The sequence below is a fragment of the Argiope bruennichi genome, chromosome X2 (assembly GCF_947563725.1).
Source record: "Argiope bruennichi chromosome X2, qqArgBrue1.1, whole genome shotgun sequence".
In the NCBI taxonomy this organism is placed as follows: Eukaryota; Metazoa; Arthropoda; class Arachnida; order Araneae; family Araneidae; genus Argiope; species Argiope bruennichi.
Genome location: NC_079163.1, coordinates 59,543,522 through 59,570,142, shown reverse-complemented (window position 1 = coordinate 59,570,142; position 26,621 = coordinate 59,543,522). Strand labels below are relative to the sequence as shown.

Genomic DNA, 26,621 nt, shown 5'->3' with positions numbered 1-26,621 from the left:
ATTTCATTAGACTTTCAGGTATAAATTTATTGGAAATTTTAAAATTATGTTTTTCTAAATTATTGGGCTGCAAAGCTTTCAATGATAAATTATATCCATAATTAACTATGTTATTCTTTTCAGTTTCATACAATAATTTTAACGTTTTGAAGGATGCTGTATTAAAATCAATTTTATTGTTAGATTTATTACTAGAACCCTAAATTATTTCATCAACAAAGTGAATGACATTATTGTTAGTTACTTCAGCATTTTTAATATAATATTGTGAATTTTTTTCGTAGATGGTTTCTTTAAAAGTGGGGTAAAGCATGCATTTATCAGCCTTCTTCTGATTGATCCAGTTATTGTGAATACTTTTCAATAAGTGGTTGGTATCAATCATGAAAAAAAAAGAGATCGTTCATTATTTACCAAATCAGGATAAATAACTGAATATGACCATGAAGGAGAAACGAACTGAGACATTGCTATTTGATCGATTGGATTGTTGTCTGTTGCTACACAAATTACTTTAAAAACAATGTTTTTCAATCCAATAATAATTTTCTTAATGAATTTATGAAAAGCGTCTGCTGTTATTTTATTTACAGGAAGAAAATGAATGTATTAAGATGAAATGCTATTTATCATGAAATTCATCAGCATTTGTGACGGCATTTTCTGAATTGTAGCACATATATTTCCTCTTTTTTTATTGAAAGTACTATTTGATGTGCATTTCATCTATTTGAAGGATTGCATTTTTATCTTCAGATACAATGAATCGCAATTTCTGATAATGTACTTTAAGAAAAGCAATTCGCTCTTATCTAAAAGAGGGTAAGTGTTGATAGGGTTGCATATATTTCTCAAAGTCATAGGATGAGGTATCAAAATTTATGCATATTTTCTGACGAATGCTGAGTGAGCCATTGAATAAAATAATGAGCAGAAATCATCATTTCAGTGGATTGCCTTTTATTGTGCTTATTTTGAATTATCAATGCAGATTGCTCTTTAATAAATGCGCTAACATTGATTAACTTTTCTTGAGTTATATTTAAATTATCCATGAAACCATGAATATGGGTAATAGTATCTGAATGCAGCAAAGAATTATTTGTCTTTAAGTCTGGCAGATGCTCTAATATTTTATTTAAACTGTTGATGTTATTAACTTTTATTGGTAATGAAGAAATATCTGGAATATTTAGCAGGCTTGTTTTTCCAACAAAAGCTGACACCTTTAATAAATAATTTATTACGACAGATAATGCAATTTCAGGACCAGAACTTAATTTAAAATTCACAAACAAAATGTTGCTTTCTTTATGAAAGATATTCTAGAAATTTTTCACAGTTACTAATGAAATGAGCTGCCTGAGCTCTTCAAGATTTTTAAATTTTCTTCTCTCATCGTATTTCTTTTTTCTGTTATGCTATCTTGGAGAGCTTTTTCTATATATTGTTGCTGTAATTTCATCTTTTTTATTTATGGATTTTCCCGGTGAAATATTGAAGACGATATATAAGAAGCCCAATTTGGCATCTGAGTTGGAATTGTTCCAGTGACTAGTTTGGCATATTTAAGAGGGGAACTTAATAATTTTCCTGACTTTGAATCAAACAGGCTAGTTTCTCTTTCAATATATTTTGGTTTAAAATGTAATTCACAAACCTACAGTAAAGGAAATTATTCGTAAATATTGACTTCCTTTCATGTTTAATTTAAATACAGTAATGTATGTATTACTTGAAACAATATATAATCATGAGTGCAGTGCTTTATTGTTTTATTTATTCTAAGGTATTTATTATTATGTTATACAATAAAACAACTATATAAACGTAATTACAGAATAGATATATAATAATGGACAAAACTTTAAGCATAATTATTGTAAATATTGTAATTTTTATTGACAATAATACTGCCTACGTTACAGCATTTTATGAAATAATCCGTTTTATAATGCATATGATTAATATCACGAATATTGGATAGTATAGAGCAATTAAAATGCTAAAGTGAGAGTAAATGATTTTTTATTTTGAAGCATTTGGCATAAATTTAAAACAATTAAATGAGCTATGATGCGTCGGATAAAATCCATCCCGATGTATGGCATTTAACCATTTCATTTTAAACTCTCTATCTTTAGAAAAGTAAAAAAAAAAAAAAATGACTTTTGGGGCATTCCTATTATTCCCATTACAATTCGGAATACCGCAGATTAAAGGCATTTGTATTCCTTATTTTTAGAAATCTCCAAATGAATTTTCTTGCAAACTACAAAACACGCTTCCCTATCTTCTCAAATACGAGACTGACCACTGGCTAAAAAATGGTATGGGAAGAGTTCATTTCTTACCAGTAATCTTGATGAGGAAGAAACTCTTCCCTCAGTACCCAAATTCACATCCACTCATGTCACCACTCGGTGCAACGTCATGACTTTCTGTGACGTAAGTATTCTAGTCTTGTCTATCTGTGGTAGTGGGTCAAACCTCTTAACTTTCGGCCACGTAATGTCAATTTACACTAATAAACTATTAACAACTCTAATGATCTTTTATTAACATTCACAATATAGCATTTTAAAACTTTCATTTGAAATCCTTGCATTTGTACAAAATAATTTCCAAATATCCTATATATCTAAGTTAGCATAAAAGAATATCAGTGCCATTGTCCATTGTTATGTTTTTAATCTCACAAAACTTCAATTACTAGTAAACAAAATCCGAATGTTGTTTTTTTTTTTTCAGTGTGGTGTTGTATAAAAGTATTTCGCAATTTTCTCTGATTCGGATTCATTTTGGCTTGTTTGTGAACGGTACGAAGTAGCAGAAATAATTTACTTTCAACTAGCTGTTAAAAATTAATCTGTTAATAAATTATTTCCTTAATATTAGATTAATAATATGGGTAAATAGTTTTAGGAGCTGTAGAAATATTTTTTTAAACTCTCCCCTCTTAAAAAGAACAACTCGTATTATTATTAAAAGATTTCATTAGATAAATTATGGAGATTTGATATCCCTTCTATAAAGGAAAGACTTTTCCTATGCATGATTGAATTCTTTTTCTTTAGCTTTTATAAGACAGATCGTATCGATTGTTAATTCCTATCGTGATCAAGAACACGTAATCGATATATCACCAGTAAAATCATATGAAAGATTTAAATCTCATTGAAAAATATTGATCTCTGGTATTTGTGACTTTTTGTGATTGATTACACAATAATAGTTCGTAAAATATTTGTCATCCCTAACTTTCATCTCTAGTCTATTTCATTTTTTTTATATATATTTTGCAGTTTTTCTTCTCCGTAGAATGGCAGCTTTCAATTTGACATCGCATCTGTCTAGAAGGGATATGTTGTATTCAATTTCTGAATTTTTGGCATAGCGTCAGTGATTATAAATTTAGACGATTCCATTGTTTTTATTTAAACTGTCATTAGAAAACAGATTTTCCGGTTTCAGTTTGACAGTGGACAATAAAACTTTATTATTTTGTTTTAAAGCTACAGATACTCTTCTAAATGGAAGAAGGAATACCTGTTGTAGATCTTGATTCAGACTCCTCGTCGGGTCTTCCAGATGTTAATGATTTTTTTTCGGATACTTCAACATTTGAAGCAACAAAGCTAAAAAAGGATGATGTAGTAATGGAAGAAGAAAGACCTGTTGCAGATCGTGATTCAGACTCCTCGTCCGGTCTTCCAGATATTAATGATTTTTTTTCGGATACTTCAAAATTTGAAGCAGCAAAGCTAAAAAAGGATGATGTAGTTTGGGCTGAATATAAAGATTTATTCTGGCCTGCTATTGTAAGAAATGTAGATAAAAAAAACAAAAAAGTTAATGTTTGGTACTTGGATTCTGTTGGAAAATCTTTTAAACTGCCCTTCAGGAAGATTCGCGGCTATAACGATGGCAATGTTTATATGCATAATTTTAAGAATCTTGAAAATAATCCACTTGATGAAAAGCATAGACGTGTTCATACCAGAACCGAGCACTTTTTTGACAGAAGAAAGCGTGGTATTAAAGACAATGTAATTGAATTTTTTAATCTTTCAAGGCCTGTTTTTCTGTTTGACGAGATCCCTGAAAGTTCGGAATGTAATAATAAAAATACATCAGCTCCTGAAAGTTCAGAATTTAATACTGAAAATGCATCAACTCCAGAAAGTTCAGAAATCAAATTCAGTAGTGACAATACATCAGCTGAAAAAATTGAAGATGTAAATGTTAATTTGGAAAAGAATTCAGATACTGAAAGTTCAGTCAAAAATGATTCAGATGGTGAAAGTTCAGTCAAAAATGATTCAGATGGTGAAAGTTCAGTCAAAAATGATTCAGATGGTGAAAGTTCAGTCAAAAATAATGTACAGAATAATACCAGTGCTGATTCTCCAAACGTTTCCAAACCGCCTAGTCCTTATAGCGATGAAATGGTTGAAAAAATTGTATCATATATTCAAGCAGGTCATCTTAATAAGTATCTTTTGGATGTTTTTAACTGCACGATTAAAAATGAAAAACATGAAAGATATATGAGAGCATTGGAGAAGGATACAACAAGAACATTGTGGTTCGGCGCTCCATCACATGTACCCATAAGCAATGAGAAATTGCTACCTGTTACATTTTACCTTTATAAACTTTTTGAAAGAGAGATTGGATCACGACCTTTTAGGAATGAATATATAATAATGGTATGGTTGCCAGAGGCTGTTAAGAAAGCTGCATCATTGTTTAATGAGGAATCATTGCAATTGCCCGATGATGCAGATACTGAGGTGTCTAATTCCCTTTCAGAAGCAAAAGCATCTGATTTACTGGTTAAATCAGTTAGCAGCAATGTATCATTTCCAGTAGAATCACCAGAATCTACTTCAGTTCAACTGGGATTATCCGAATCGGCTTCTACTTCAAGTGTAACTCATTCCTTTACTAGACCAAAAAGAAAACTTGCTTCTGTTTCTTCATTGCTGAATGATGATTCTAATACACCAGACATGGAAGCATGTACTTCCAAAAAGAAGAAATCTACTGATACAAAAAGACAAGAAGTACAGCCTGAAGTTCGCAGGTCTTTAAGAAGCACTACTGCTCGGAAAATGGCTGAATCTCGGGAAGAAAGTTTGGTTGCAAGCACTCCAGCCGTAAAAGCTTCAAGAAATAAAGCATCAGTTTCCAAAATGTAATTTACTTTCAAGTTGATGGCTGGTAAAAAAAAAATATTTATACTCTCTTCTTTCTATTAATTCTTTACTAGTAATGTTTAGTTATTATGTGTATTTTTGAATACTATCATTTTATTGTAATATCTTTTTTAAATTTGATATTTTTTATCGTATAATCACTTTATCAACAGAAGTTTTTAATTGTGTAATGCTGAAAAGTATTATTTTTAATACCAGCATTTCAACTTATTTTAGTAAAAAAACAACATCTCAAATTTAGTCTCGAATCAGTATAATTGCAGGTGTTTTTGTTGATCAATTCATGCAATGCTATTCCATTTCCTTTTGTTTAACTCCTCATAAATGATAGATTTTTACCTTCTGGTGATGCATGTCAGGATGCCAGAAATATATATCTGCCACTTTGAATGATCACTGAGTTTCAATTATTCAGAGAAATAAATCTATCAGTGTAAGATCTTGATTAATTCCCTTCTGTGTTTTTAATATAAAGCTACTCTTTTTATGGATGTCACAAGATTTCCTTTAGTCTAGAATTATAATGAAAACTCCCTTATTATTTAATTGCCCTTCTTTCTGCAACTTTGAATTTCTGTTGTGTTAGTATTTTTCTGCTACATAAGTTTGCTACAGGTATGAAACGGATTCCTTTGAATTTTCTTACATTTAGATTATTCTCTAGTGCTTAAAATATCTGTATATTACATAATGAAGGAACAATATTTTGGAATGATAGGGATATATTTTAAGTTGTTAGACATTTTCCTTAAACAATGAAAAGGATGGCAAAAAATTATTATTTAATACAAAACATATTGTTATATATATGAAATCATTAATCAAATACCTAGATAAGTTGAATGATATGATGAATTAAAAAAATATGGTGTAATATCTAAGAATCCTTTATAATTTTTATTCAAGAAAGTTATGACATTACAAACTGAATAGACTATCTCAATTCTGTATTGATCAGAATTGAGAACATAAAAACTAATGCAAGTTGACATTTTCACTAAATTTAACAATCTGTTTTAAAATAAGTGTTTTGCTTTGTAAAAATCTTCATGGATTATTATTTTTCATTTGTTTACATTATAACTGACCAGCACAGGTAGTCAAAAAGGTGTCTGAATTCCTCCTCTTAAATGGAGGCAAATTATTGTACACTAAAATAAAAAATAAAAAAAATGTTTGTTTTGGTAAATGGTGTTGTCTATAAGTACATATAAATCCGTATAGGGTTGATATTCATGTCTTTATTCAAGTGGGATACCTGTTTCATATTGTCAGATCAAGACATATAATATTTCAAGGAAACCATCATATATTATAAACATTTGTTATATGTGTAAATCAAATGTTTATTTTATAATTTAAATTTGAATGGAGGTTCCTTCTTTGTTTGTATATTTTCTGTGATAACCAATTATAACAATTGTTCTTGTTCTAGGTGGAATAAGAAATTAATAATAGTTAATGGAAATTCTAAATCATTAATAAATAAAATCTCCTTCTTTAAATATTTAATTAAAATATTTAAAATAAAATTTAACAGTTTTAAAATTCATATTTTGTTTTAAACAGAATCACTAAAAATTGTGAAACTAATTCATTTAGTAACAGTTGGTACATGAACGTTATAAACTGCATCTGTTTCTGTCAAGTATAATTACTAATATGTAAAGCTCTATACCAATTGGAATACTTGGAATGGGGTTATCTTAGTATTTCGTATGACTTTTTTAGTGCAGTGTCTCAAATAATTTTGAAAATAAAACCCACTGCAAACACTTTTTATATTTATAAATATTCATTATTATAATATTGCTGCTTCTCATAATAGCTTTAATGTAAAATATAGAAAAGCAAAGATCTAACACAGCCAGTTACTTTAATTTTTTGCAATTGAAAAAAAAAATCTTTCATAATTCCATACATTGTGAAAATATCAATGTAAAAATGTTTTACACAGATTATTAAAATCAATTTTGAATGCTGCATAAGTAATGCAAATATGTACTAATTTTCTTCCATAATAGCATTGGTTTTGGTTTATGTTCTGTTTTACCTTGGTGTCATTAAGAAATATTAAAATTATAAATCTGTAATAATTTCATTTGGTACATAGAAATTATACTTTCTTAAAAAAAAAAAAAAAAATGCCATTCATAATAAAAGAATGCATTTTTTGTTAACTCCAATATTTACAATTGTATCAAAATTAGTATGATGATAGATTGTGCTGATGCTTTGACAGTTTTCTTTTTCTTTCTTTTTTTTTTATCAAAAATGATACAAAATCATAATTGTTAAGGGAATTCTTACCTTACTGTGGATGGTCAAGATGTCGCCAGTTGTTTTCCTTTCGTCTTCGATTTAAAAAAAAAAAAAAGCTTGTGCTTGTTAATAATAATTGAATAACAATACAAATATTTCACAAATTTTCCAATTATTAATTTCAAAAAAGAAAATGTAATTTTTTATATGTTGAGTAAACAAAAATTAAATGTTCTTGGTTACAATTTCTGGACCAAAAAAAAAAAAAAAAAAATTGTATCAACAGATTTTAATTAAACTATTATTTTGTAGATGATCCTGTAAAAATGTCAGATTTAATACTTCTTTTTATTGGTATAAAAATTTTAGCAATATGCAGAAAATGTTAATGATACTGATTAATAATTTTAATAAAAAAATTTTATATGGGATTTTTATTTCCATAAAAATGCATAATCAAAGGATTAAAAAAAATAATGTGACTTGTTTCTGCTGGTTCTATACAAGCTTTAGGCAACACCCCTTATTTAGTATGTTCCTTTTCAGGTTAACTTCTGAAAAGAAACATACAAAAATATCATTATAATGAACAAAGGAATCCTAAAGATTACATGGATATAACTGGAAAAGAGATAATATAAGAACATTCCTATAGTTTTACATTTTTTTAAGTAATTTTTACAGTACTTTATTCATATAATTTTTTAAACTTCGTTTCTTTTGTTAACATTGACATCAGTTTTATACCAGAACTTGGAATGGAGAAGGAAGAGAAAATATTAATTGTTTTAAAAAAAATAAGTTTGAAAATAGTGCAGGAAATAATTATTCAGTACAACTTTAAGGAATAGAAGTCTATTAAATTAAAGATACCAAATATAAAAAATATAGTAAAAAAAATTATTGATATCATTAAAAAATAAGAACATATATTTGGACAAAATAATTATTACTATAGGGAATAATTTATTTTTTGAAAAGTTTGTTTAGTTATATAAGTAATTAATTTACTAATTAGCATATAACTGAATTTTTATTAATATTATTTTTTAACAATATCATTACAAAATGGAACTTTATGGAACTCAAAGTGGAAGCACAAAACTTCATTACAGAGAGCGCAAAAAAATTAAGAACTATTTGCTAAAGTGGATGCCCTAGAACCACTTCACTCTTAACTGGTCAATAGATCATAACACTCCCAGGCAGGAAAGGAATGGGTAACCGATGTCAGCGAGCTATTTCCTGCTTTGTTTATCACTTGGAGATAACCTCTTGGTGACTGTCCACAGTAAAGTAAGAACCCCCATTGTCACACTATGCGATTTTCCTTATTGTGTTTTTCTTAATTTCATATGCAAAAATTGAATGGCTTTGGCATTTAAGCATAAAGTAAACAGAGAAAAGAATTAGACCCAAGATGAAGTTAATATCGCTTCATATATAGTTAAATATTTTTTCTATATTTTTGAAATATTCAAAAAAATTTCTTGAAAGATTTATGGATAACTTTGGATTCAAAATTAGAAAAATTCCTCTGTTGTAGGGTATTGGATACCCTTAAAGGATGTTTCCAGGTCTATATACATTCATAACCTATAAAGCCTATATATATATATATATATATATATATATATATATCTTTATATTCCATTCCAGATAAATTTGCATATTTTTATAATGAGAGTGTAACTTGATTATAAGAATTATCCAAGCTGTATCTACAGGGTTCTCACCAACCTTAAAACTCTTTACGTTTTATTTTGCCATATTCAGCGCTCTGTTTTGCTCTCAAAAGATAAACGAAAATTATTACCAATTTTTTCAGCTAGCAGACAGGGGTGGGTGGGTGGAGTGAAAATTAAACTTGAAAGCATTTTATCTCAATTGTTAAGTCTGAACACATTTTCCAAGGATTTTTACACTTCCGTACCATTTTTTTGGTTGCAGTTATAATAACATCTGAAATCGTAGACCTTCCCCCCCTTTTTTTTTCCTTTTTTTTTGTTGTTGTTTGTGAATTTTAATAAAAGATAAGTACTTAATAGTCATTTTTCGAAACGCAATGTAAATATCAACCTAAAATTTTTGCTAAACATTGCCTTCTGTTCAACACATCTTTAAATGGAATTATAAGAATATCATTCAAATTTTTTAAAAAAAAAATCCAAATGTAAACTTTTTTTAAAAATTTATTGGTGATATGAAGGGAGAGTGTGGGAAGAGTTATTCTTCATATAGTTCTTGTGAGGATATATTTATATTTGCGTTATTTCATACATTGTTTGTTATATTCTTGAGTTTGGTTGATCTTAATTAAATATTCTAGTTCTTGATGAAATATTTAACCAATTCTTGAAGTAAGGAAAATAAGGACTGTTTGGGGATGGAAAAAAAAAGGGGTTGAAACTAACTGTGGCTTCAATTTTAATAGGCCATTCCACTCACCAAAGATATTTTATGAGGCTTTTGTTTTCTGTTGAAAAATTAGATTTGAGGAGAATTTTATCTACCTCGATGAATAAGTCCATCAGTAAATTAGAGAATTTTGTCATATTAAATGATGAAATGCAAATAAAAAAAATGAATTAACTTTGTTAATAAATGCAGGGGGGGGGGCATGGGATTTTTGACCTCTTTTTATCTAATATGTAGGTATTATTTGTTCAAACGTTTGCTAGCAAGAAGTGAAGTGATAGAGAATGAGAAATTTCCAGAGAATTTTTGGAGAAGTGGGTGTCTAGGGAATGCAGCTACTGTTGAATGAGCAGTTAAAATGTTGAACAATATGATATTGTATTCAAAAAGAGCAATTTGTAACACCAAATGTAAACACAACAATGATTCTATATGTCAGAGGCGTTACTTGCCATTGATCAAAATTATCCTTTTTTTCTTTTTTTTTGCATTTTTCTATATAGATACCTACTTTTTTTAGCTTAGAATATGAAAAAGATAGTCATTAGTTGTTTTAAAATTTTTAGTGCAATGAAAATTGATGTTTTTGAAGACCTAAAAAATTCAGATGCAATTTCTTTGTTTTTTTAAATAAAAATTTGTATATCGATTTGTATCTTGTTATTTAGAAAAAGAAAATTTTTTGAAAAACAGCCAACAGATGAGTGTCGGGATTTAGTATATATCTTCATTCATTAAGTTTTGTATAATTTCCTTTTCATCTATATTCTTATCAGAGGTATGAGTGTTCAGATCCAAAGAGAATAGCCAAACAAGTATTATTATAACAAGATGAAAGCTATTCTTTCTGTTCTTGTGAATTGCAAATGCCAACATGAAAAAGATTAATGAAAGATGCTAGTCTATTTAAAAGAAATTGAATAATTGTTTTGAATAATATATTTTGTAATTCAGTAAAATTACACGCTACATCATTACAGAAATTGGAAGTATTCAAAAATTGAATTGACAAAATTTCTTGAAAAATTGAATTGACTGATAAAAAATCTTTATCAGAAATTATAAGTAATTAGAATTCTGGTAATACAATCCCATCGTCCGATTATATAGTTGAAAGGGAATTTTTCTTAAATAAAAATATTGAGATTGAAAAACTTAAAGAAGAAATATATGTTGTAAAACATTTGGTTTCAGCTGAATTGAAAAAAGATGTGGTGGTGTAAATAATTTTCAAATTACGAGAGAACCTATATATGCAGAAAAATTCCCATTCTAAATATATTGAAAAAATGTACAAGTAAAGATTACAATTTCGAAAAGATTAAGAATAAAAAATACATAGCAAATAAACTAAATGATTTGAAATCAAAAAGGACAAAAATTGAAGAGAGTGTTTTAAAGTATTCTGATGAACATAAAATACTAATGAAAAGATATTGCAAGTGACTGAGTAATCTATTTCAAATTCCACATTGTCTTTTATGGTAATGTAATTGCTTTTTCCGATTACTCCTGTAAACTGCAAATGTAGTAAGCAAAATTTTTTTTTCTTTCTTCCCCTCACTTAGCTATTGGCAGTGGAAATGAAATTATGTGATTGGTGTTTAATAAAGCAGCATAAACAGTTCTAATTTTATTGCAATTATGGAATTTTTTTGTTGGAAATGGTCACAAAAGTATTTTTTAAAAATTGTGGAAATTCAAGAAAGATTTATGTTGTATTATAAAAGATAATTGTTTTTATTTTAAGATATTGTAAAAACAAATTTGTTGTATAATATTTTCATATGCTCCCCCCCCCCAAAAAAAAAACCAAAATTTTAAAAAAGTCCCTAAAAAACACACATGTTCACCTTCTAATATAATGCCTGTGCCAAATTTGATAGCTCTAGATATAGTGGTCTATTTTGTAGGGCACTGACATAGACACATTACAGGTATTCCTGTTCTTCATTATGAAGCAGAATATTTTTTTAGGGATTTTTAAAAGTTCTTGGTTTAAGCCAGTTGCTTGAATGATGTTCTATCCGCATTAAGGCAAAAGACCCCCCCCCCACACACACACACAAAAAGAGAGAGAGAGAGTGAGCGGGTGAGAAAGAGAGACTGTGGGAGTGCATTCAGAACTCATATATGTTCAAGCAAGAGATTTTATCAAAATCTACCTAGGTAGGAATTTGTTTTAATGATTCTGCAGATTTATGTTGGATAGCGAAAGTTGCAGAAATTTGAATCTTGAGAGGCTTAAGAAGTTAAAGTACTTTTTCAACTTTGAATTTAATTGGTCAGAAAATAATTAATTTTTAGAATGTTTACAAACTGGACAGTATGTGTAAATTATCTTGGTTAAATTAGTATTTGTCTTTTTTTTATAATCCATGCAATTTTTTTATTATTTTTTTAAAAGTTTCATTTACAATCATTTGGAATTAGATTAATTCTCATTAATTGTTTCTCTTATTTTGAAAATCATGATTATTACTGTATTATTCATAATTATTATTGATTTTTTCATTGAATATTACTCTGAACTTTACCTCTTCCCGACTACTTTAGTATCAAATTCATATTTATAAACTGTGTATGCATATCAATTTAAGCATGGATATATATTTTGCAGTTATATTGTTATAAAAGTTTTATAGTTATTTATTATTATTGTTTAAAAGAAACTAGAGAGTAAAAGAGAATATGAAAATTTTGAAAGTTCTTTTCACTTTTTATTTTATATTTACAGTAAAATATTTAATGTTAGTTTTTAAAATTAATATTTTCATTCTGTATCTTTTATAATTTTTATATAATTATGTTTGTTTATTTGCAGAGATGCAAAGTAATTCTCAGAGTTATTCTTGTTGAATCCTGTAGCTAAGGACTGAGGTGCTTTGTTTTGAACAGAAACCAAATCAGTGACTTGGAGAAGTATAACCTTTTTTTAGATCATACTGCATACAAACCATTTTTGGAATTGTAAAAATTTATGTACAAATATTAACATTTTATCTGTGTTTGTTGTATCCTTTTAAATTAGGCACACCCATTTGAAATCACATGCCTGAGTCATTCCATATCAAATTAGCTATAAAAATTTAAAAAAAAAAAAGTTTGACACATCTCGAATTTTGATGAAATTCTCCATGTTTATTAATTTCCTAGACAAGAATAATTAGGATTTTTTTTTTCTTGTGGCTTAAATTATTTAAATTTTACTGCCTGTTAAATTTTAGGAATTTTGTGGTTTCTACTGATCCGACCTAGAAAACTAAATTTGTGTTTGGATTGAAAATAAAGCATGTCTTATTTGCTTATCGATCAACTTGATGATGCTTTTTATAAACATGCATCAATATATATTTATTTCAGAAAAAAAAAGAAAAAGAAAAAAGCTGCCGAGTATATATATATGGTCAGAAAAAAATCCTTTAGTTTATCTGTATAGTTTTTGATATAATATGGAGTTCTATTCTAATGAAGTATCTTCCACAAGCAAAAATAATAATAAAAAGTATTCTTGTTTCTAAACAATTTGCTCCACCTTATGAAAAAATAGAATCAATGTTAAAAAAAAAATAATTAAAAAAAAACCTTCATTTATATTTAACTTCATAAAAAAAATAATTTTAAGATTTGTTTGTTTGCAGTGTATTAAATTCAAAGTTCTTTTTGTTTAAATACAGACATTTTACTTGAAAAATTATAAAAAAGTAATCACTTATTTATATTGCAAACTAGACCTCAGGTAGCAATATTTTAAAACAAATCATTTCGATAAAATTTTAACTGCAAAGCTAGGCTTTTGTCATGTTTCTTGGAATGGAAAATGCATTGTTATAAAACTCGCCATTAAAAATATTTTAAATTCAAGTTCCATTGTTCTTTAGATTTCTCATGTGTCTTTGAAACTTGTCTGGACACATTATTCATTCTTGAGAGCATTGTTAAGTTTTTTCTGTCATTGTTTTTAGTAGTTACATAATTGTATTAACATGCAAGATAGATTCCATATGCATTTTCACTTTGGGTAGAAAAATGATGGTGATGGTCTGTGCAAATCTAAAAACCTTATACAGACATTCTTCTGCATTTACCTCTGCTGCATTCTGCTTCTTCTTCTTCTTATTTTTTTTTTAACCTTGTCTTGGAACATTTTAGTCTTATAAATAAACTAATAAGATGTATTGAAAGACTTATTTTTCCTAAGTAGAAATTGTTAGCATTTGAATCATTTTTAATGTTTAATCTTAATTATTTTTTAACTATACCAATGAACTTTTCCTGATCTTCAAATTCATTTATCATACTTTCTTGTCTGAGTGAGTGAGTGTGAGTGTGTGTCACTCAGTAAATCAGTTTCATTTTACATTTTTGTTTTTACATTTTCATATACATGTTGTATTTTTCTTTACTGTAAGATGAACTCATGTATTTAACCCTATGAACCCCAACCGACCAATATCGTCTGTTCGACAGGGGCCTGACTCAAGCGCTTAAATGAGTTTTAAGGGGTGAAATTTATAAACATTTTATTTTGATTGCCATATGTTTTTCAGTTTATTTTATGCATAAGATATTAACATTTTTAGTATGTTTATCCATAAAAGAAATTTCTTTCATTCCTCTTTATTTACTTATTTTTAATTGCACTTATTATTCAAATATTTAGCTCGTGTTTTCTTTTCTGACACTTTATTTAATTACGAATCGATTTTTCTAAATTTATTACTTTAATTTGCTTTCCCAATTAGATATTAAATTAAAAATTTTGACCATTGCTCTTTCTTTCCTCAACTTTCATAATTAATGCATTTTAAAAAAAAATATTTTGACTATTAATTAAAATCTACCACTGTATAAAATTTAGAAATAATAATGAAAGTAAAATTTGATGCATTCAGTTTCAATTTTGATGAAACTTCTGTGAAAAGAATTGAAAAATTATGAACCGATCGAGAAATGAAATCTGCTAAAACTACATATATTTATTATTTATTTATCAAAAATTTCCCAATTTTATAGAAATACAAAAATTTTGCTGTATTTGTATAAATGTATATTTATTATGTCTTAATTATTAAATTAGGTATGAAATTTAGTTTTAAATCGGAGACTAATTTGAATTGCTGAAAGAATTCTACAAGACTGAGATAGAATTTTTTATGAGAATTAATAAAATAATCATTTGAGCAATCGATAACAATAAAAAATTTTTTCTGTTAGATATCACCAGTGTATGCCCCCCCCCCAAATTATGTACTTTAACTGCTAATATGAAGATCCATTTTTTTCTTTCTTTTTTGCATAAAATTGTGTTAAGATACCCTTCAGGCTCATCTTTACTGAATTAATTTTGTAGAGAATTAAATATACAAAGCTGAATGGAAGAGATTTTTACAAATTGCATTTTATATTATTACTGATATTTGGAAGTTAGAAATATGTTTTAAATTTTATATTGGCAAAATAATTTTGCATTATTTTGGAAAAATAATATATTTTAACAGTGCATTTTTTAAAACTTTTCATTGGGCTCCTTAAAGTTTTTCGAGCCACAAACTCCTTGTTTAATATTGCACTATATCTATAAAGTTTGTAAAAATATTATTGATGAGTTTCAAAAAGCAAATAAAAGCATGCATGTTTTTAATTATGAAAGCATGCATGCATTTCATAATTAAAAACAATCTTACATTTTCAAGATTCTTGTCGCCAGTTTCCTGTTCATTGAAGATTTCTTGATAATTTTCATATGCTGTATATAAAGTTTTAAGAAATTTTTTAAAAAATAATTCTAAAGAACGAACTTAAAATACAAACTTTTTTTTATCATCAAATCTTTTTATACTTCTTAAGTACGGAAGTATACTACTTGAAAAAGAAGATTTAAACATAATAATGTTTTATGTTTTATTAATTTATCCTTATTTTAATTTTAATATTTACTCTTAATTATATGGCAGTTTTAAAATGCGAGCAAATAAAATGTATCCAAAATCGTCGAAACATGCGTGAGTGTAAATTCAGCAACAACATGTTACACAAATCCATCCCTCAAACCACAAACGACAACCACAGGAGGTAAAACTGACCACACATTTCACTTATAGCTCAATAGATATCTCCTTCCTGTTCCCCTTCTCTGAAGGGAAAGACGATTCCACTCTGTTTTCGTCCACAAGAAACGAGTCAAGACTTTGAGGCAGTCGAATTTTCGCACTAGCCTTGCTCATAGAGTTAAATCCATGCAATTTCATTTGGAAACATCTAACTTCATGGAATAAGCAATTTAGTATATAAATTTCATTTCTTTTCTAACAATTCTTCAAGATTATATCTTTCAAGTCATGAGGTTCACCAGCTTGGGCATGTAAGCTATTTTAACATTACTCTCAATAATTTGTTTGATTTTTAGTAGCTTGTTCCAATAAATTCCACAAAGTTTTTGTCCTAGTTTCACTTTGAAAACCTTTCACAAAATTTTCCTGCACTGTCCTATAGTTGCAACTTAAAGTATTTCTATATTTGAAGTTTTGTTTTTCTAAAAAAAAGAGAAAGAAAAAAAAGAATCTCAATGTTTAATTTATAAAAATTCATATTTTTGGAAAATAGATTTTGATAATGAACAATAACGAATTTGAACTCATAAAGTGTTTCAATAATGTGGTCCCCCCCCCCCTCTTTTGACATGTTTTAACAAATGAATATGGCCATGACTATTTTTCAAGTAATGCTGCATTTTTCCAATATTCAAAAAATAATGAACAAACGATTCTTTGCAAATAACATTAATTTTATGAATAAAGCAAAAATGGTATACATTTATTATACAAAATGGTATACATTATATTATACAAAAATGGTATACAGTTGTTAATCAGATAGTTACTATGCAACAAAATCTAGGCAGCTTAGTTAAAATCTAAATCATGTAGGAATTGCACCAAGAATGCATCTGCTATTCATGTATATTATACTGATGATAATCTGTGATTGGCTAATTAATGAATACAATTTCTGCCTTCTGAGAATGCATCCTTATTTACTCATACAAATAAGAGTTAACTCTTTGTTATTTGTTTATGCCTGCTCAGAAGACAGAGAACCAATTGGTTTAGGTACAACTTGAAGGGCCTGATTGATTTCAATAATACTTCTTGAAATAGCATTTCATTAGTTTTTGAAACAAAATTGAATTTAATTTTCCATTAATTAGGCCTGATTGAGAAAACAAGGAAATCAATTCTCATTTCTGAATCTCAATTTAGATATAATTTTGGATATCATATTTTATAGCATTTATGTATTTTTCTTTACAGGCCTCACAGAATTAATAAATTTGCTCTATTATTTTAATCATGTACTGCCAAACTTTTATCTAATTTTATGTGTGTTTTTTTAAGTTCTTTTTTATATGTAGAAAATGGTTCTGATTTTCAAGTCAGTAAAAATGAAGCTGGACTGAAAAAAACATTCATTTTATTTTTTCATGTGGTAAGAGATATTTTAGGGCAAAGAATTTTTTTTAAAAATTATTAATCTTTTCACTTTTGATGATATTTTACTTAACATGGAGCTTCATATTTTATTTTCAAAACAGCTTTTCAGGATTTTTATTTCCCCTCTGACCATATACCAGGGTGTGTAGTGTCGTGAAAAGCACTTAAATTTTGAAATCATTTTTAAGCAACCTAAAGGTGCTTACTTTTTAGAAAAGGTTCTTAAAAAGTGAAGGCAAATAAAGCTTTTCGTTTTGTTTTGTTTCCCCACAATTTGAATACGATAGTTGGAAATCATGGTCGTAAAGACTGGTTTACCGGATGTATCAAAAAAGGAAAACAAACAAAAGGGAAGAATTCGAAGAAGTATTCCAGGGGTTCCAGTATATATTAAGTTTCGCTTAATGATTCCTTTACCCTCGTCCCTTTTTGTGCTCTCTCTCTCTCTCTCTTTTTATTTTATTTTTTTGTCTCCGGCCCTTTGCTTATAGGTTAAAAAGCAGGTTTTCATTAAATTTTTGGAACGTTAAACATTAAAAAGACTTACTACATTTTAGAAATAAGAGGTTATAAGACAATTTTTTTTTAGTCTTATTATTTGTGAATGCTGCTATTAATTTTTATTAAAAATTGTTTTAAAAAGTTCTTTAGAACGTGGCATTGTTCTATCATCAATTTCATTGCAGTTTTGCCAGTCGTTGATGATAGCCATACGAATGCTTTAGATTTAGCCTTAGAAGATTGCAAATAAAATTAATTAATAGAATGAGTACTTCTCAGAATGATTACTTAATACTCTTTTCATCTCAGCCATGTTGGATCTTAATTGTTGCTTATATGAAAATCAAATATAAAATTCATGGTCATGCTGAGCTTCTATCTACATCACTGTCGGCATTTTCAGAAATGTATCTATCTTTTATTTTAAGAAATGTTGAAAAAGCTTTATTTTTATGTTTAAAAAGTTGATTTAATTTTTTTTAATATTAATAGTGGGTTTTTTTAAAAAACTTTTATGATCATTTCTATGCTTTTGTCAAATCCCAAAAAGCATAATTTTAAGTTTTTTTTTTCAATAAAGTTTATGCATTATTATAAAACATAAAAACATATTATGCTTAGAAAATATGCATTTTACACATGCATACTTATACAAAGGTACTTAATTTTGGGGGCTAAGCTGCTTTAAAAGTAAATTTTTGCAGCAGTTTGTCACTACACACACTGTATACAGATGCTTACAGGTATAGATGTTTTTTCATGGGTGATTCCTTATATTTTAAAGTTTATTCAAAAAAATTTCATCAACATTATTTCATAAATAAGGAAGATAGTTTTTCTTTAAAAAAACAAATTACACCTAGCAGCAGGTCTGAGCAGTAAAAACTGAGAAATTCTGAAGAACTTTTAACAAGCTATAGAATTTAAACACTTTTCAACTGAGCAAAAATATTGTGCATCTACTTAAATTTCTAAGCGGAACCAAGACACCGGGCGTCATTGCAGTCTGAGATCATGGGTGTCATAATGAAGTGAATTGATCTGGAAAGACCTGCTCTCTATTTTTCATATATCTATTATGGTAAATTTATCAAAATGCTAAAGTCCATTTTTTCAAAATCTGTTGAAACAACATCATTCAAATTGAATGGCTAAACAAAATAGAATATCTGCATTGATTTTCCTGAAAAGTTAAATTCTTGATATATATGTATCATATTCCATTAATGCAGTATTGTGTTCATTATTAAAAAAATAAGAAAAGAAGACCTATTGTATAATGTTAACATATTATAAACTATTGCTGCTTTTCCATAATGAACTAAAATATTTTATTTGTTCAGTTATAAGCAAATAGTAGGAGTGAGTGTTTGTCACCTCTGTAGTTTGTAGAAAATTATATTTAAATTTGTTTCCAAAATCAAAATTGAAAGCAAAGAATTCACTTTCATTTAATTTTCATTCTTTAGTATATAACTGTGTTTCTTTTGTTATTATTTGTGAATCTATTTAACCCTTTGACTACAGAATTCTTAAAATCCTTTCTTCATTATTTTATATGCAGATGAAAAAAAAAGTTCGATATAAGTGCGAATTTTTTTCTATACGAGTTTTAACTCAGAAGATGAGATATAACTGTCATATAATCCCATCAAACTGCTTTTGCCAAGAATCATTTAAAATAATTTTAAATGGTTAGTAGGATGTATTTGTCCCATTAGTAGTCAAAGGGGTATGGCTTCATAAGATATTCCATAACTTTACATTCTTAATTACCATTGAGATTTTCCCCTTCTTTACAAGCTTTACATAGTTGTTATTCAGCACATGATTGATTTACTTGCTTCAATGGTTGAAAATTTTCTGACAATCAGCCTATTAATTTAGTTTGTTAATTACATTTTAAAACCATTATTTTTATCTGGTTTTAATGAAAGAATCTTCTTGTGACATATCCTTTAAACCTATAAAATGAAAGTGTTTTAAATTATTATGTACCTTATACATCGTGAGAACAATTTAGTGGTTAGGTTTAGTAGTAGTAGCGTGTGTGTGTGATAATTCTTGTATTATTGTTACTTGTTTTTTCCAGATACAGATTGCTTTAATCTCTGCATTTACCATTTTTTCCTTGATGATATTTGAAATACTTTGTAAAATCGCAGTGGGTGTACAAATTTATGGAAGGTGAATTTTTGCATTATTCAATTAAGGATATCATGAAATGTATCTTTAACAAGAATTTGTATCTTATTATATTTTAATTTGTCTTTCTTTCCAGTATCATTTGCAATTAAATTATATCATTATGTTGTACAGTTATTAGTAATGGCCATATTTTTTGTATGTACAATTTTAGTAGTAGTGTATATATGAGTAATATAGTAGTAGTGTATATTAGATTTAGTAGTAGTGTATATGTGATTATAGTAGTAGCTTATCTTGTATTGTTGTTACTTGTATTTTCCAGATACAGATTGCTTTAGTTTAATTCTATTTTTTTTTTTTCTTTGTCATATTTAAAATACTTTGTGCAGTCACAGTGGGTGTACAAATTTATGGAAGGCAAATTCTTGCATTGTGCAATTAAGAATATCATGAAATGCATCTTTAACAAGGATTTGTATCCTATTATATTTTGTTGTTGTTTTTTTCCTAGTGTCATTTGGTAATTAAATTTGCCATTTATATCATTATGTTTTACAGTTATTAGTTATAGCTTTATTTTTTAATTTATTTTATTTTGAAGTACTTGATACAAATAATGCAATCTAGTTTTCTTTTGCTCTTTCATGTTCATGGTGCTTTGTATGATAAATACTTTAATTCCATCTTCATTTCATATTTTTCATACCGAATGCAAACAATGTTTTTCTTTTTTCATTGTTTTTGTGTTATGTGATACTTAAAAAATTTGCCATTGCAAGTGTTTTTGTTTTTTGTCTATCCTTCATTGAGGCATGTATTAGAAGTTTTACAGTTAGTTCCATGCTTTATCTAGAACTGAAATATGTCCATATACAAGGTGTCTCAAAAACCTTGACCGTGGTTTTTATTCCTTAAATATAGATCATAGATATATACTGTAAATTACAAAGTTGTGTAAAAAAAAGTGTAAAATGTTATGAAATCGATTAAAATTTTCATCGGATTAAACTTCAAAAAGTACAAAATTTAAATTTTTATACGGACCCTATACAAAAAAAAAATTCCCAATGAGTAAAATGCGCCCCCATCCTCCAATAAGGTCATGTACAAAATTTCAACAATTTATCAAAAACAAATCTCCAAAGATATCAGACTACATAAATGCTAACTTATACCACTTTTCGATGCCTAAATACGAGTTTGCGAAAACGAAAAGTAATGTCTGATGTTCCTGTTTTAGAGGTCGTACACAAATTAATAAAGAAAGTACTGATTGAATGAATAAATAATAACTTTGCTATTTATTGATTCGAAAGTATTAAAAATGTGTAGAAATAATAACTTAAAGGAAAGATTACTTAAAAGGAAAGATTACATGAGTTTTTTTACAAGTTCAATGACTGTGCTATTTTTAAGTTATATTCTGTAATTCATGATATAAAATTTTAAAGTATTTTTCAGGAAACATAGATTTTAAAATTTGTATTTAAAACTAAAGATATGAAGCATATTTTATTTACTTCGGATGCATTCCTGTGTCGCGTCATCTGCACTGAAGCTGTAAACATTTACATTTTAATTTGTGATTGACCCTTCATCAAATTTTTTTAACATATATTTGAGAGTTTTCATAGTAAAATTCTGAAATTTTGTACATGACCTTATCAGAGGGTGGGACACATTTTACTCATTGGGATTTTTGGGGGGGGGGGATCCGTATTAAAGTTTAACCCCCTGAAAATTTTAATCGATTTCATAACATTTTGAATCTTTTTTTACACAACTTTGTAATTTACAGTATATATCTATGATCAATATTTAAGGAATAAAAGCTGCAGTCAAGATTTTTGAGACACCCTGTATATCATTCTTCATGTATTTACACCTCACTGTAAAAAATACCATTGTTGTCTTTAGTCATCTATTACTTTCTGAGTTTGATAATCAAAGAGAGTGAATATTATTATTTTTCCAATACTGGAGAGACTATTATTAGAATTTGTAAATAATATTTATTCTCATGATCATCAAGCCTGCTCAGAAATAAGAGGAATGGTTAGACATATCTGTATAGGTAAGAAATTAAATTTCATGTAAATTCTTCCTTTCAGTAAATATGATTATAATGAATAGAAGGTCATAAATGTACTCTCAAAGCCTAAATATATTGGTTATCGGTATATCCGATAAATTATTTCTGTAAATGTAATATATTCATTTAATATTTCTTTTCTGTCCATTTCAATTTCTGTACTTGAATGTGAGTTTTCTTCTTGCTATATTTGCTTCATTAATAAATGTTGCTATTTCATTCAGTAAGAATTAAATTTTCAAGCAATTTCATTAAATTCCAGATATAATTTCCAGGATTGAACTTGAAAACTGAAATACTAAGTTTTCTCCCCTCTTTTATTACATACTAGCCGACTTTGGCGACCAGCCGGTTCGTCAATCTTAATGTTCGTTAAAATTTTAATACTTAAATATTTTATGCAATTCCTACTTTAATAACTTCTTCATCAAAATATTTTAAAACTTCAAATTTTGATAGTCATATAATTTACTCCTAATATTATAAAGGCCTTCAGTCATAAGGTAATATGTATCTCTCTAAGTTTCTGTTAGCTCCCGTAGAATTTATGCTTTAAATTAAAGTGGAAATAATTAAACTGCAATTAATATAATAATAATTTTTACTGAAACCAAGCATTTTTTTTTATAATATGATTACTGAAAACAGTCACTGAGCGTTTAAACTTTATGGGCACTAAGGAATATATATCTTAATTTATGTAATATCTCAAGAATTTGTCAACAAAATTTTCTCAGATTCATCATGAGTAGATCGATTAATTAACAATGTTTAATTTTAAATGCATCAAACACTAAGGAAATAAACAGAATCGTTTAAAATAATCGGTCGAAAACAGGTTAAAATAAGCTACTTAAAAAACGATATACTTAAAACTATAAGCATATACAAAAAATATATAACTAACATAAATATAATTTAATTACAAAAGCACACAACTAACCTAAAAATAATTTAAACCCAGTCCGAATCCGTTGAAAATCCGTTGTCAACAATCAGAACACAATGCGCATGCGTGAATTTTCACCGCCAGTTGGGGTAACGCTATGCAGATTAGAAATTTTTAATTTCCTTTATTTTGTATTATTTTAATTCAAAAGTACTTCAGAATGAATCTAAAAGATCGATTAATTGATAATGTTTAATTTTAAATGCATCAAACATCAAGAAAATAAACAGAATCGTTTGAAATAATCGGCCGAAAAATTTTAACCCTAGCCTCATTAGTGTTGGGGGAAAAAAATGAAGCCTTACTCATTTGCCAGCGGGGAAAATAAAAAGATTTTTTTGGCGGGAGAGTTAGTTTTTAATTAAAATTCTAATTTAAAAAAAAGACCCCAGGTGCACATTCCCGACCTCCAAGGTATACATGTACTAAATTTGGTAGCTGTAGGTCAAATGGTCTGACCTGAAGAGCGCCAACACACACACATTGAGCTTTATATAAGTACTAGCCGCCTTTGGCGACCAGCCGGTTCGTCAATCTTAATGCTCGTTAAAATTTTAATAATTAACTATTTTATGTAATTCCTACTTTAATAGCTTCTTCATTAAAGTATTTTAAAACTTCAAATTTCAATTCACTCAGAATATTATAGAGGCCTTCAGTCATAACGTAATCTGTATCTCTCCAATTTCCTGTTAGCTCCCGTAGAATTTATGCTTTAAATTAAAGTGGAAATGATTAATCTGCAATTAATATAATAATATTTTTTACTGAAACAAAGCTTTTTTTTTTTTTTTTTTTTTTGTAATAGGATTACTGAAAACAGAGTCACTGAGCATTTAAACCTTATGGGCACTAAAGAATATCTTTCTTAATTTATGTAATATCTCAAGAATTTGTCAACAAAATTTTTTCAGATTCATCTTAAGCAGGTATATTAATTAACAATGTTTAATTTTAAATGCATCAAACACTAAGGAAATAAACAGAATCGTTTAAAATAATCGGTCGAAAACAGGTTAAAAAAATTACTTAAAAAACGAACTTAAACTAGCATAAATACAGTTTAATTACAAAAGCATACAACTAACCTAAAAATAATTTAAATCGAGTCCGCTTCCGTTGAAATGTAAACAATCAGAATACAATGCGCATGCGTGAATTTTCAACGCCAGTTACGGTAACGCAAATGCGTGAATTTTTCTACGCCAGTTGAGGTAACGTTATGTAGATTAGAAATTTTTAATTTCCTTTAATCTGTTTTATTTTAATTCAAAAGTACTTCAGAATGAATCTAGAAGATCGATTAATTAACAATGTTTAGTTTTAAAGGCATAAAACATTAAGAAAATAAACAGAACCGTTTGAAATAATCGGCCGAAAAATGTTAGCCCTATCCTCATTGCTGTTGGGGGGGGGGAAACTGAAGCCTTACTCATTTGGCGGTGGGGAAAATGAAAGGATTTTTTTTGGCGGGAAAGTTAGTTTTTACTTAATAATTAAAATTCTAATTAAAATTTCAAAAAAAGGGACCCCAGGTGCGCATTCCCGACCTCCAAGGTATACACGTACCAAATTTGGCAGCTGTAGGTCAAATGGTCTTTTCTGTAGAGCGCCAACACACACACACATTGAGCTTTATATATAAGTATAGATAGATGACAGCAGTGTGTGCGTGCAGTTTTTCTCCATCTGCTCTACGAGTAGTTAAATGGTAAGCTATTTAAGAGTTTATAGAGCAGAGTATTCCTTAAACAGAATCCCAGATTTCTGCTTAAGGAAAGATTATTTCCAGATTAGTTATGTTAATGCTTTGAAAATATCATCATTTTCTTTGTAAAAGCAAATACAATACTGTTTGAAATAATTGAGATAAATGGGAAAAAAAAAAAAAAAAAAAAAAAAAAAAAAAAAAAACGGTTTCAAAACCTTAGATTTGATCACTACATGCCCTAATTAGACTGATAAATATCTATTTTAGTACAAAGTGTGTCGTCCTTTAGCAGAAATGGCCTCTAATACGGCATTGATTCCACTAGTGTAGAACCGTGACCTCCGAGAGATAAGGCCTGCTGGCTGTTGTAATGAGTCATCACGGCTAGGCGGACGCTCTGAGAAGAACGGAGATTAACATAACACGTAACTTGCGATGTATAGCATTATGCTTCCTCGTCAATTCTCTAAATTATCAAATGATTGCATAGATACTAATTAAAAAATATTACTTTGTATTTAAAAAATTGACATTTAAATAATTACAATCGCGGTTTGAGAATTTCTGATATTGAATATCACAATTTCTTGACAACTTTCGTTATTTAAAACACATTCACCGAATTATGAAATAGATTGATAATAATTGCTAATTTACGAATTGTTTATTATCTGTTTGTGTAAAATAGATGTGTACATTACATTTTCTTTGAAATGGAAACTTTTTAGTTCTCAGGAATTTTATTTTTTAAAAACGGATGCTAATTAATAGCAAAAGATTTATATGTAGAAAATAAAAATTGCTGAAAACAAAAAATTTGATTATTAACATAATGAGATTATTCATTCACTTTTTTATGCTTTTTTAATATTGGATTTAAAATTTTTTACTAAAAATGTTTGTTTAAAAATATATAGCAAATCTATGAGCTGTACTTGTATAAAGAAATAACATATTAAAGTTAATAAATATGAACGAATTAGGAAATTATAAAATATGAACCAGATTAAGACACATTTTAGTAAAAATTTATTTATTTATTTCAGCATAATAGCAAGAAAAAAATACAATTATTCAGAACTGGTACGTATACAAAATAAAAATACTATTAAAATGTGATTAAGAAACAATTATTTTTTTGTGCTATATAAAAAATACAATTATTTAGAACACATATACAAAATAGAAATATCACTTCAAATATGATTTCTAAGAAAATAAAAATGACAATTTAAATTGTAATAGTCTTAAGCTGCACAAGTTATAATTTTACTAATCTTAAACAATATAAATACATTTAATTTCACAGTTACATTCAATTGAATTTTTAAAAATAATTTTCACTTTATTCCTTCAAAACAAATTTTTTCCCCTTCTATACTTAGTGGTGGCCAAAAGTGTAGACATTTTTTGAAAGTTTCATGTTTTTCAACTTTGCGTGCTTGTAGAATATATTAATTTTCACTTAAATACAAATGTTTATATATCAAATTGAAGGTAATTTAATGTAAAATTTAATAACAAAAACAGTATTACAATATCTGTATTACAAAAAAAGTTACGCTTATTTTAGTAGAACAAACAAACACAAATCGTTTTGAATAATGACATGTTTTGTAATAAAAGCGTACTAACCAATCACAAAACTGTTCTGAGGACCAATCAAATGTCTGTAACTATAGTTTAGATTATTTGGATGGTAAAAGAGTTATTGTTGTGGAAATATTTTGCGGAATGATGCATACTAGTACAATTAAATAGAGTACTGCTGTTTTTTAATATTTTAAATCCTTTTTTTTAATTAAACTAATTTTAAACAATGTCA

General features: G+C 27.6%; 1 protein-coding gene across 1 annotated transcript; it reads left to right on the top strand.

Moving 5' to 3' along the window:
* The first annotated feature begins 3,341 nt into the window (after nt 1-3,341).
* On the top strand, nt 3,342-22,499 carry LOC129960068 (uncharacterized). Its single transcript, XM_056073146.1, has 2 exons — nt 3,342-5,226; nt 12,727-22,499. The coding sequence occupies exon 1, from the start codon at nt 3,534-3,536 to the stop codon at nt 5,202-5,204; it is 1,671 nt and encodes a 556-aa protein (XP_055929121.1). The 5' UTR covers nt 3,342-3,533; the 3' UTR covers nt 5,205-5,226; nt 12,727-22,499.
* Nucleotides 22,500-26,621: the final 4,122 nt, after the last annotated feature.

Bases quoted from the DNA above. Each gene is read 5' to 3' on its own strand.
- LOC129960068 (XM_056073146.1), top strand. From the start codon at position 3,534: ATGGAAGAAGGAATACCTGTTGTAGATCTTGATTCAGACTCCTCGTCG.